The sequence below is a fragment of the Aedes albopictus genome, chromosome 2 (assembly GCF_035046485.1).
Source record: "Aedes albopictus strain Foshan chromosome 2, AalbF5, whole genome shotgun sequence".
Classification (NCBI taxonomy): domain Eukaryota; kingdom Metazoa; phylum Arthropoda; class Insecta; order Diptera; family Culicidae; genus Aedes; species Aedes albopictus.
Genome location: NC_085137.1, coordinates 162,014,002 through 162,026,689, shown reverse-complemented (window position 1 = coordinate 162,026,689; position 12,688 = coordinate 162,014,002). Strand labels below are relative to the sequence as shown.

Genomic DNA, 12,688 nt, shown 5'->3' with positions numbered 1-12,688 from the left:
TATATGCGTTTTTAGATGGCTCTGTACTATCTTTGGTATTACGAGCAGCGTGATATTGTAATATAGACAGCCTTAAAAAAGGGACCATCAATCCTTTATTTAGGTGAAATGGTGATTTATAATGTATAATGATACAAATATTCGATTGTATATGCTACGTTGGCACATCTTGAATGAATTGATCGATCCTTCGAAATTTATGAACTGTAGAAACAATGCACACAGGGTGCGGCAGGAAAAAATGCGAAAAGTTCAAGGCACTATTGCACGCTAAATATGGGATATATAAGATTATTTTTTCATGATAGTGTATCAGTCAATGTCTATATTCTAGCACTGAAAAATAAAAATGAACATATTTGATGTTTAACATGTGATAATGTAGGCCTAATAAGCGGATATCAATAAACTGCGCGCCCAATGGTCATTAAACAAAATGACTATAACAGTAACAAAATTAGCTCAAATTCGATGATCAACCAGACCACACTTATCCAGAGCCATGTAGTTTCACATACCAGATGAAATAAGTACATATATTTGATGATATTCTAGAGAAAATCAAAAATTTTGTTTTATCAGATGCGAAATTTAGCGACCTGTGTGATTTTCTGCGGTTTGAAAATTCTGGTTGTCTTCATCTTCATGCGCCGCCCTGTAAAGTTTAGTGACCAAAATGGGAAATTTTTTAATTAACTTTTCAGAAACCTAGTATAGATCATGGAACGTTGAAACATAGATTGGTTAATGTCAAATGAACGAAAATGAGGTTTGAAGTTGAAAAACACATTCGCATTTTTTCCTGCCGCATACTGTACAGAGCAAATGTTCTGATACGTTATGTATATTTTTTTGGTTTATTCGATGTTTTTTCGCGTCCTGGCAAGCAATAAAGGGTCTTTTTGAAAAACAATTTCAACCAAATGAAGAGGAAAATATTGCTTCATAATAGTCCCATAGACATCAAACAGATTTGAACCATATTTTGAATTAAAAAAATCAATATTCAAAGGTGTCCAAAGTAGCCCCGCATTTCAAAAGTAACCCCGCACGACGGTAATAACGTTTGCATTAAAAAAAATGGAATTTTTACACCCATTTTTCATGAAGTTATTTTCTACTGGGGTGTCATATTTTCCCCGATTTAAAAACATGTTTACTACTTTCATTCCAATTTGCATAAAGATATATGCATTCATTACGAAGTTATTCTAATAAATGTGAAACGGTGTTGAAAAATTTCAACTGATCACATACAATGCATTGCAGTATATCTCTGTGTTCCATTAAGATAAAATCGTTCGAAAATTCATATAAATATATCTTTGCATGGTTGATGAAAATACATAGGAAACTTAGATTGTGATCATTTCACATTATAATGGCGCTTTGAAGTAGGGCAGCACCGTTATGAAAATACGGTTAAATCATATAATTCGGTAACAAAATTTCCATTAAAAATATGGTAAACTTTTGCATCAATTGCTCCAAATGTTAACGGACAATATCCTAGTTCATTCGCAAATATCATCGGGATGATGATATTAGGTTTTGGCATGAATCTACTGCGACGATTAGCATGACATAATTATAAGTTGATTTTTTTTGTTTTTTTGACACTTCGGATTACATGAGATCGTTATTTCTCAAATGTTGTCCCTAATAATAAGGCCTTCCTTAAAATGTGCATAAAAATTAGGGAGGTCCATATTTTCAAAAAAAAAAATGGCAACCAAACTTTTTTATTTGCAAGAATAACTGTATACATTCTTCGGGAAAATTGTAGATCTATCAATTTTGAGCAAGTTTACTAAAGACACTTTTTATGTAACTTTAAAATTGACCGATCTAGAGGAATTTTTCTGAATAAGCTTAGGGTGGTTCAAGAAAAACCGGTTTTCTGGCGTTAACTTTTTCAGTTTCGATTTTTCATCAAAGTCGCCCGAGAAACACTTGTAGAGCATTTGAAGACGCGTCGTTTCGTGCGCTGAGATGGTCGTTATCTCTTTTGGTTCAAAAGTTACAGGCGTTTTTCTTAAAAAATCAGTGTTTCAAAAAGAGCTTATGATGGGTTGGGGCAAACATAAAAAATATCTTTTTCCCGCATTCAAAAGAAGAAATGTTGTTATAAAACATATCAAAAAATTAGAGGGGTGTTATTTTTGTAACTCAAGTGAAAAATACTTGGAAGGTGCCTATTTTTTCTAGAAAAGGTGGTTTTTAGGCGACTTTGACGAGAAATTTGAAACAAAAAAGATAAAACAAAAAAACGATTTGTTCTAGCGTCACCCTATGAAAACTATGGGAAAATGCTCCAAATTTGGTCAAAACAGTTTAAATGCTTTATCCTTTTTGTTTCAAATTTTTCATCAAAGTTGTCTAAGAACCATTTTTTAGAGCTTTATAAAACGCACATTTTCGTGCACTGAGAATGTTGCTACGTCATTCCGTTCAAAAAATATTGATGATTTTCTAGAAAAAATATGCACTTTTCAAGTATTTTTCACTTGAGTTACAAAAATAACACCCCTCTAATTTTTTGATATGTTTTTTAACAACATTTCTTCTTTTGAATGCGGGCTAAGATATTTTTTATGTTTGCCCAACTCGTCATACCGTCAAGGCACCATTCACCGTGGATTTAAGAGGATTCGGGGCAAATAAGGGCTGTCATTTGACACCAGTCTCATAAACATTGTTGGTGCCGCTTTCAATTGCCTTCATTATACACTCCCGTTCAAAAGTTTGGGGTCACCCCCTCAAAAACATGTCATTTTTTTAGGCCCATATCTCCGCCAATTTGCGTCCGATTTCAAAACCCTAGGTTTCATTCAAAAGATAATAAGTCAAAGTAACTTTGAACATGATTTAAAAGAAACTTTTTCAAAAAAATTTGTATGTATTGATTGATTGATTTGTCTTTATTAGAGAGACTTTCAGCCCTTGGCTGGTTCGTCTCTTTCCTGAGAAAGGTGAGCCAGAGGGGCTCACCTGGTAAAAAGCTACAAAGTCTGGCAGTTTACATATCATTCGGGTATGTGAGGGCCCAGAGGGGGCCCCCGGGGAGAAAAAAAACATTTCATTTTTGTCAAAGATTTTGTTTGCTGCTGTCCGTTTTCCTTCGGTTTATGGTGCCGGTGCTCACCGGGGGAAGGGGGTTGTATGCCGGTCAGGTTGTCCGTCCTATCCTGTGGGGTCCTGGGAGCCAGCGGCTCGCCACGGGCCATTCCGGCCAGGGTTGACACGAAGTCCGTTTCCGACTGGTTAGCCGGGTTGGGTGTGGTTGGGTACGAGGTTCCAGGCGCCTTACAGCTCGCCTCGGGCCGTTCACGGCCGGGGTTGGCCTCGAAGAGCTTCTTGGTGCGTTGGATGGCTCCTCCCCATGGGGGGCCATTGAGGATCCGTTGGGACCGCGAGGTAGGCGGAGTTGTTTGTTGGCGGTTTGTTGAGAAGGGGGTGGGGCTTACCACTCGGATCCCGGGATCCCGAGAGGTCCGAGGTGCCCACCGGTGGTCCACGGTTCTTCGCTACTGGTGCCGACCTTGAGGGTCGCTGTGGTTGGTGGTATGCTGGTGGGTGGGCCTTACCGCTCGGATCCCGGGAGACCCCGAGAGGTCCGAGGTGCCCACCAGGAGGGTCATTGCGGTGTAGGGTGGTCGTTGTTTCTGCTGGTCTCGGTGTCCGTCCGGCGCCGAGGTCGGTCCGTCCATGCCGGTCCCCTGCCGGCTTCCGGTTGGAGGCGCCCCGACTGCCGGAGGATTCGTTGTATCAGCGGTTCCTCCCCACAAGCCGAGGTCGACCCGTCCATGCCGGTCCCCTACCGGCTTCCGGTTGGACGGCGCCCCGACGGTTGCAGAGAGTACCCGCTGATCTTTCTCCTGCTGCTCCGGGTATCCGACCTTGAAGTTGGGGTTGGTTGATGGGTGGGCCTTACCGCTCGGATCCCGGGAAATCCGAGAGGTCCGAGGTGCCCACCGGTCCCGCCAGCGGTATGGCTCTTCTCAAATCTCGTGATATAGGCCAGCCTCTTTCAAGAAGTTTATAACTTGCCGCTCACGGACTTCGTCATTCGAAAGTGAGCTTGGGATGTCGCTGATTTGGTGTGTTTCTCGGAGGTTCCCGAGAGCCGGGCAGACGCACAGGAAGTGCTCTACCGTGTTAGGGGTGTCGCAGTTTTCGCATTGCCGGCGGAAGCCGGAGTTTCCGGCGGCCATGTTGTGGGACGCTCTTGTGTGTCCCGTCCTGAGTCGGGACAGGATGATCTGCTCCCGCCGGTTAGGGAGGTCTTCTCCGGGTTCTATGCTTGGTTTTGCCTTCCGTAGGAAGAGGGTCCGATTCCGCCACCACTCGTTGGCCCAGGCTTGTCGGATGGTGTCATTGACCCATTTCTTGGCATCGTCCGCTGGGATTTTCCGGGTGAGGTAGGGGCTGTTCCGGCCAATGCCGGCCAGGACATCGGCGCGTTCGTTGCCGCGGATTCCGCAGTGCCCGGGGACCCACATCAGTACCGTCCGATGTTCAGCAGCGTCTAGGGCCGCCTGGATGCCCTGGATGAAAGGGTGCTTGGCCATTACGTTGTCGATGGCGGAGATGGCGCTGTTAGAGTCGGTTACCACCAGTACGGCACCGTCCCTTGGTGCTGTGATGGCCTGGAAGATTCCTGCTGCTTCGGCCGAGAAAACCGAGCACTCCGCCGGGAGGCGGTGGTGTAGTTCTGGGTCCGTGCCGTGGACACCAATGCCCACTCGGTCCCCCAGTTTAGAGCCGTCGGTATAGTAGATCGCGTGATATTTGTATCGGCCTCGGATCCTCTCCAGGAAAAAAGCCTGGAGTTCCTGGGGTTGAGCTTGCCGTGCGAAGCGGCTCTTGATTGCTCGGTCAATTTCTGGTGCCCTGGCCGACCAGCTTCTCGGTCCGAGCCGGTGGAGACCTGCCACCGGGGGAAGCGTGGCGTTGGCCACGGATTGAAGGGCCAGGTTTGCTTGCCCGCTCAGGAAGCAGCCTTGCCCATTATCCCGGGTCTTCTCGAGGAAGCCTATGGCTCGGTTGCAAATTGTTTGGGCGATTTTCTGCCGGAAGGGAAAAACACCAGCCTCGACGCATGCTGCGTCGGCGGGGGTCGACGGTAGAAGGCCGGAGATCGTTCGAATGGCCCGGTTATGGATGGGCCCCAAAACCTTGATCAGGCGTTCCCGGGCTCTGCACGTGATTTCGATCCCGTAGGTTAAGCGGCTGCCTATCACAGCGTCGGCGACCCGGAGGTGGGTGGTCCGATCGCTCCGGGTTCTCTTGCCGGAGATGCTCCGAAGGAGGTTCAACCGGGTTTCGCAGCTCTTTCTAACGGTATCCAGATGGGCTTGTAGGGTCATGTGCCGGTCAAGGGTGACCCCGAGGATTTTCAAGGTTTTCCTTGTTGGGATCACTTCCTTATTGAGCGTGATTTGCTCCCGGGGCAACCGGTGGTTGCTGTCACAGATGTGTAGTCTGGCCGATTTGGTGGCCGAGATTTCAAAGCCGGCCTTGGCCGCCCACTTCCCAACGGCATTCGTGGCTGCTTGGGCCTTCCTTCGTATTGCCTTTGGGTGCACGCCGATCACGATGAGGGTGATGTCATCGGCGTACACCTTTAGGTAGACACCCCTCGGGATGGTCTCAAAGACCGCGTGCATGGCTACCAGGAAAATGGTGACCGCAATCACGGATCCTTGTGGGACGCCAGTTTCTTCCTCTCGGGGGCTACTTCGGCTGTTTCCGATGATTACCTGGAAGGATCTCCCTGTAAGGAAGTCCTTCAAGAATTGTAGGAGGTTTCCGGTAACTCCCCAGTGAGCTAGCCTAGCCAGAACGTCAGGGGTCCAGGCCCGGTTATAGGCCTTGGCCAGGTCCAAGGATATGATCTCAGCATGCTCTTTGCGCTCTAATGCATCGTCCAGCGTTTGGCCCAATTCGGCCAGGAAGGAACCGGTGCCGCGTCCGGCCCGGAAAGCGTGTTGCCGTTGATCTAGGTGGCCGTTAGTTTCGAGGTATTCCACGAGACGGCGGTTCGCCATCTTTTCTACAACCTTGGAGGCGCAACTGGTAAGAGCGATGGGCCGATAGTTGGAGACTTCGTTAGCAGGTCCAGATCCTTTGGGGATCGGGACTACCAGGCTCGTTTTCCACCCGCTTGGTAACGATCCGGAGGCCCAAATGGTATTTATGGCCTGCAGTAGGCTACGCTTACAGCTGGGTGGGAGGTTTCGAATCATGGGGTATCCGAGCTCGTCAGGCCCGGAGGATTTCCCCTTGGCCCTGCTGAGGGCGAACTCTAGTTCATGGAGTTTGAACGGGAGGTTGAACTCCTGGCCCCGGTCGGGGGGAACGTTGAAACTGGACAGGGCGGTCCGCGGGGATGGGTGGGTTTTGAGAAAAGAAGCAGGGTATTTTTCCATGGCCGAGAGCCCATGGAAGTAGTCCGCCATCGCCTCAGCGATCTCCTGTGGATCCCTGGTGGGCGATCCGTTTAGGGACAGGCAGATCCCTTTTGTTCGGCGTTTCCCTTGGAGTGAATTGACTTTCTGCCAGAGCTCGGCCGACGTTTGCTGGTCATTGATTGAGTCCAGGAACTCCTTCCATGACTTCTCCTTGGCTTCCCTGATCTCCTGGCGGCAGGAGTTCCGGGCGCTTTTGTATTCTTCGTTGGCCAGTTCTAGTTCCGGATGGTCCGGCGGGAGTCGATCTTTGGCCCTTTTCAAGGCCCGTAGCTTTTTTCGGCGGAGTTTAACCGCCGCCTTGGTGGTGCTGTCCCACCAGTGAAGAGCGCGTTTTCCCGGGTTTGGGCTGGTCTTCGGGATGGCCTGCCCGGCGGCCTGGATTATTACGGAAGTGATTTCTTCCATTGTGCAGGGCTTCACGATGTCGAAAGCATCCTCTACGGCCGCTTGGTAAGTCGTCCAGTCAGCTTTGTCGTACAACCACCGGGGCCGTCGGGTTGTTTCCGGCGGATTGTTGTCGCTTAGGGCAATAACAATGGGCGTATGGTCGCTGCCGTGGGGGTCCTCAACGGTGTGCCACCGCAACCGGGGAGCAATCCTTGAGGAGGCGAGGGCAATGTCGATCGCCGATTCGATGGTGCCCCGTAGGAAGGTTGGGGATCCGTCATTGAGGACCAGTAGATCGCTGTCGTTGGCAACCTGCATGATGCAGTTGCCGCGTGGGTTGTTTCTCCTGCTTCCCCAGCTTTGATGGTGCCCGTTGACGTCGCCGACGATCAGGATCGGCTCCGGAACTTGCCGGAGAATTTCTTGGATCTGACCTCCCAGGTCGGGGATTTTTCCGTTGGGAAGATATAGTGAGAGGACCGATAGCGCAATCGGTAGGCCAAGCCGGACTCCGACAACGGGAAGGTCGGACATGATGTTCAGCCTGGTGGCCGCAACTTCGGCGGCGACTCCGATGGCCACAGAGTGGTAGATGGAGGTGGTTGCGGTCTTGAACCATGTGAAGCGCCGTCGTAGTGTGTTGTTCATTGCCCCCTCATCGATCCGGTGGATTTCTTGGAGGGCAACTACTAGCGGTTGTTGATCGTGGACCAACAGTTCCAGGTCGGGGAGGTTATTCCAGAACCCGTTGATATTCCACTGTAGTACGAGGCTGGGTGGCGTCCGGTGGGGATCTTGGATCAAGTGGGACTTACCACTCGAGGCGCTGCTCCCTAGGGGTCCAGGCGAGACCGAACTTCCGTCGAGGTTGTCTGGCTGGCTGTGGTGTGGCGTTGGCGTTGGGTGGGTCTTACCGCTCGGAACTGTCGGTCCGAGGTGCCCAGAAGGATCCTGAGTTGGATCCAAACCCGGCGTGGAGGGGGTATACTGATTCCGCCCGGAGGGGCCGGCTGTGGGTAGTCGGGTCATGCGGTCACGGATAGTAACCATTTCGTCGTGGGCGGCGGCGCTCGATCGTTTCTGTGCCGAAAGTGGCTTGGGTCTGGCTGATTGTGCGGGGTAGTGGGAGGAAGTAGTGTTGTTGCAGTAGCGCTCCGGGGGGAGCCTGCGCCGCGGAGGATTTCGCCGAGGGGGGCGGGGCTGGTTATGCCCGATCGAAATCAGGCTTTCGCTGGGTGGGTCTGGCTGGTAGGGAAGATGCTTGGGGTGGGACTTACCGCTCGGAAACGCCGGTCCGAGGTGCCCAGAAGGATCCTGAGTTGGATCCGGATCTAGTGTTGGAACTGTGTTTTGGTTCCGCCCCGAGGGGCCGGCTATGGGTGGACCCGCCGTTTGGTCACGGATAGTGGCCATTCTGTCGTAGGCGGCGGCGTTTGTTCGCTCCTGTGCCGAGAGAGGCTTGAGTCTGGTTGATTGAGGAGGACAGAGGGAAGTAGCGTTGTTGCGGTAGCGCTCCGGGGGGAGCCTGCTCCGCGGAGGATTCCGCCGGGGGGGGCGGGGTTGATTATCAGCTTTCTCCAAAGCTTCGAGGTTGTTCTGTGGTGTTTCGGTCCTTGTTGGGACCGTCGTTGGTGAGCTTAGGGTTTCAGGGTTGACGTTGTTGCTGGTGTTCGTAGGGGTGGTTGTTGGTCGCTCAACTGATATTTGTTTTGGCTTTTTGGTAGGGATTTTGGAGGGAGTGAGGAGGAGGAGAAGGGAAGGGGGGAGTGCCAATTATAGTGCTGTTTTGTGTGCGATGTTGAGCGACGTAAGCGGGGGCTTTTAGTCCGTCGTCGTTTTTGACCCGGTTTCGCGCGGAACCTTTTTCCGGTTCCGGGTGGTCCGGGTGTTCTTGCTAGAGTTCGAGGTTTCCGCGCCTGAAGAAGAGAGTGCGTGGGCACGTTTTGACCCGGCTGCGGACGAGGCCACAGTGCCGATCGAGTTATCGCTGTCCGTCATCATTTCCTGATCAGTGCCCTCTTCCCTGTTGCCTTGACGGCTCAGGAGAGAGTGGTTCTTGGCTGGGGCTGGTTCGCTGCTGACTTTCTTCTTTGTTTTGGGTTTCTTGGTCTTCTTCGCGGTGGTTCCTTCGGTGGTTTTCTGTGCTGTGTTGGTAGATCCGGGGCCATTGGTCTGGATCCAAGCGGCGACCTGGTCGGCCACCTTGGGGTCCTGGATGGTTAGTCGGTAGCTATCTTGGCTGTTAGTGCTGGGGGGAAGTGTCATTGGGGTTTCCGTGATTGCGTTAGCGTTTGTGGAGTTTTTCGGGGTAAGCTGCTGTTTTTGGAGTTCGGCGATAATTGAGTCCTTGGTCCTGAGGTCCTCCTGAAGCTGCTTAACGGTGGCCGTAAGCTCGGCAACCTGACGGATGAGTTCTTCGACGGGTCCGTGGGTCTTCGCTGCCTCCAATCTGGTCTCGAGGGGGCGGTTCTGGAGTGCAGCCTCCAGGTCAGTCATTCGCTTCTCTCGTTTTACGGCGTCGTTCTCCAATTTCTTAACCATGGCTTGCAGCTCGGCAATCTGCACGTCCTTACTGTTGCTCGTGACACCGGCGTAGCTGTTTCGGTTTTGATCTCGCTGTGCGGCCGCTTCCCGAGCCTCGAATTCCCGCCTTGCTTGCGGGTACGAGATGCCCTGGTCAACCCTGATGACCTGGATTGCGTTTTCACGCTTGTACGCAGGGCACTCTCGGCTCGATAGGGCGTGCTGGGGGCTGTTGTTGCACGTTTTGCAGCATGCCGGTAGGGTACAGGTCCTCCTCTGTTGTGGCAGCGCAGTTGCTCCTTCTTCTGGGGTTGGGTTAGGGGCCTGATCTTCCGGGTGAATTTGGCTACACCTACCGCAAACCTTGGCTGGGGCCGTGCAACGCTTTCCGGTATGGCCGAACGTCCAGCACCGGAAGCACTGCATCGGGCTTGGATAATACGGCCTGGTACGACACCTCGACCACCCGAAGTCAATATGCTCCGGGACTACCGTGCCGCTTATGGTGAGGATCAGCGTAGGGGTGTTCTCGAGTATGCCAGTGTTTCCGTTTCTCCGTTTAATCCGACGAACCTCTTTAACGCGTTGGCCGTTGAGTTGCTCCGCGATGTAGTTCTCCTCCAGGCCGATGGTGTCCGCATTAGACACGACGCACTTAACTTGGTTGAGGGTCGTGTGCTCCTCAATCACCACATTTGTCCCGTCGGCGAGTTTATTCATCCGTAGGAGCTTGTCGAATTGCGCCTGGCTCCGAATCTTTAGCACGTACGAGATCCCCTTGTTTTCCTTAACCCTTATGTGGCCGACAGGGTACCCGGGTACCCAGCACCCATTTAAAATACACGGTGTAAAAAAAAGCAAAAAGTTTGTCGGACACATAACGGTTAAAGGCACCGTAGATCGGTCCACCGATGAACTTTTCCACACTCAGACGGAGGAGGAAGGGGTCGGTGGGGATGGCGCCGGAAACAGCCCGCATGCGCAGGTATTGGAGTTCGCCGGAGGTATCTTGGGGGTCCATAAACGAAGGTAATAGTCGATCTGTGTACTCACCGTTTCGTATATTCCGGGTATATGTACCACCGGGGCCTCCTGGATCCCCGGGGGGTTGAGGGGTGGGGCCATTCGCCGACATGGTGCCGGCGGGCCGGGACTGTGAGGTAGGGCCGCTCAGTCGACCGGCCTTCACTGGAACCTTGGTGGAAAATCTGTCACTCGCAGCACACGATATGGTTCTTCACAAAACACTCTCCTCTCTCACCGCAGTGGCTCGAAAGGGAGGACCTACGACGGCCTAACCGGCACTACCGGTCGTAGGGGGAGGGGTAGGAGGAAGGATCTTTTAGAGGGTTGGGGTGTAGGAGAGGGTAGAGGAAAAAATAGGAGAAAAAAGTTTTTGGGGGGGGAGGGGGAGGGGGGGTGTAGTGGTAGGGGGGGGACTGGTCTGTCCCTGGGGGTTTGGGTTCCTTTCTGGGGCCCGAAAAAGGCCTCTTCACTGGCCGAAAAAACAACCACTGGGCACTATATCGCTTAATGGGTTAATCACTTAATGGGGTTGGGCCCCTTTTCGTAGCCCTACTGATCTTCCGGAAGGTCCGGAAGATTTTTCTTCTCTATGGGCCCCGTTGCCGAGCACCCACGCTAACCACGTTTTTTGGGCTTTGTTTTCACTTTCGTTTTTCTTCTTCTGCCACTTTTTCACTAGCCCCGTGGGGCACTTATTGGCCTTCCCCACCCTCAGGCGAGGAAAGGCAAGGTCCGGGGTGGCCCCGGCCACGTCCCGGAAGCACTCCCCACACGACCGACCGACCGACGACGCGAAAGGAAAAAACGATTTTTATGATCCCACGTGGGGATGCGAAGCGAGAAAAACGGTGGAGGAAATAACCCGGAAAAATGCCTTTATGGCCACTTCCGCACTTTGTGGGCACACGCGGTCACCAACCACTCGCGATCTGCTGCCACTCCGTGGGAAACTTCCCGTAAAAGCACAACCGAGGTAATTTAATTACCGAAAATGCGCGAGCTCGATAAGAGACGACCGTTCTCGATCAGAGCTAAACTGGCACTGAATTTGTATGTAAACTAAACCCAAAGTTGCCAAATTTTTTTTAAAAATGAATATAAACTTACGGCAGTGTCGCTGGAAGTTGGGTCGACCAAATTTTAAGATGAGAGCGGTAATATGACCCATTTTCTATTAGCTTTCAACTGCTTTTTACAGAACTTTGCTAAAAAATCTAGAAAAAAAGTTATTAAGTAAATTTATCCTTGATGTCATCGACCAGAAGTTTGGGGTCACCCCTCAAAATGATGTATCGGCCAAAAGTTTGGGGTCACTATCGTAAAACATGGAAAAGTGATTTGTTGATATCTTTGTCATCTTTCATTCAATTTTCATTTTTCTTGGCTTATTTGAAACAAAATGAATGATACATGATTAAAATTTTTTGAAAAAGTTTCTTTTAAATCATGTTCAAAGTTTCTTTGACTTATTATCTTTTGAATGAAACCTAGGGTTTTGAAATCGGACGCAAATTGGCGAAGATATGGGCCTAAAAAAATGACATGTTTTTGAGGGGGTGACCCCAAACTTTTGAACGGGAGTGTAGGTTAAAATTAAAGCAATATCCACAAAAGTAGAATTTTTTTTTTTTTTTTTTTTTTTTTTTTTTTTTTTTTCACAAAATTTGGTGATATAGTACAATTAGTAAAGGGTAGTAGGGTCACCTAATTCCGTGGTAGGTCACCATTCACCGTGGTAGTAGGGACCCATTCACCGTGTATGAGTAATTTTATTCAACTTTGTTAAAAATGAACAAAACAACCCAGCCAAGGGAATTTTCTTCGTTTAAATTCATTTCAAGTAATAACTTGCAAGATTTTATTAGAAAAACGAATGTTCATATTTTCGATTTTTTTCTAGATATATGGGACAATATGGGGCACGGTGAATGGTGACCATTGATTTTTAGGGTACCCATTTACCGTGCCTTTTTGTTTCAATTAAAAAGTACGAGTAATCGTACTTTCTTGATGATGATTAAGTCGAGTCAAGTACAAGACACTGAAGACGACCTTACAGTTGAGGTCGAAATACGTATCTGTCAAAGGATGCAAATTCTTAGTGCACGGTGTGCCAAAAACCATTATTAACAAATAAAAATGTCCACAAAAATGGCACCCAGCATTCGAAAGATATACTGTTCTAGTATCTCCTCTGAAAATTTGAAAATGTTTCATCGAGGGAAACTAAAGTTTTTATGATTTAAAGATTTTGAGCCATTTATATAGGTTTTTCTTGT

At 49.7% G+C, this 12,688-nt stretch overlaps 1 protein-coding gene across 1 annotated transcript; it reads right to left on the bottom strand.

Moving 5' to 3' along the window:
- Positions 1 to 3,026: 3,026 nt before the first annotated feature.
- LOC115258482 (uncharacterized) lies at positions 3,027 to 8,273 on the bottom strand. The gene is made up of 3 exons (XM_062847838.1): positions 4,058 to 8,273; positions 3,588 to 3,997; positions 3,027 to 3,527 (listed from the first exon to the last, which is right to left on the bottom strand). The coding sequence occupies exons 1-3, from the start codon at positions 8,271 to 8,273 to the stop codon at positions 3,027 to 3,029; spliced, it is 5,127 nt and encodes a 1,708-aa protein (XP_062703822.1).
- Positions 8,274 to 12,688: the final 4,415 nt, after the last annotated feature.

What these genes read in the sequence shown, in the direction of transcription:
- LOC115258482 (XM_062847838.1), bottom strand. Translation starts at nt 8,273, where the DNA reads ATGGCCACTATCCGTGACCAAACGGCGGGTCCACCCATAGCCGGCCCC. An exon ending in ACTTTCGAATGACGAAGTCC is followed by an intron (nt 3,998 to 4,057) that starts GTGAGCGGCAAG and finishes AGATTTGAGAAG; the next exon opens with AGCCATACCGCTGGCGGGAC. An exon ending in GGTCTCCCGGGATCCGAGCG is followed by an intron (nt 3,528 to 3,587) that starts GTAAGGCCCACC and finishes CGGCACCAGTAG; the next exon opens with CGAAGAACCGTGGACCACCG.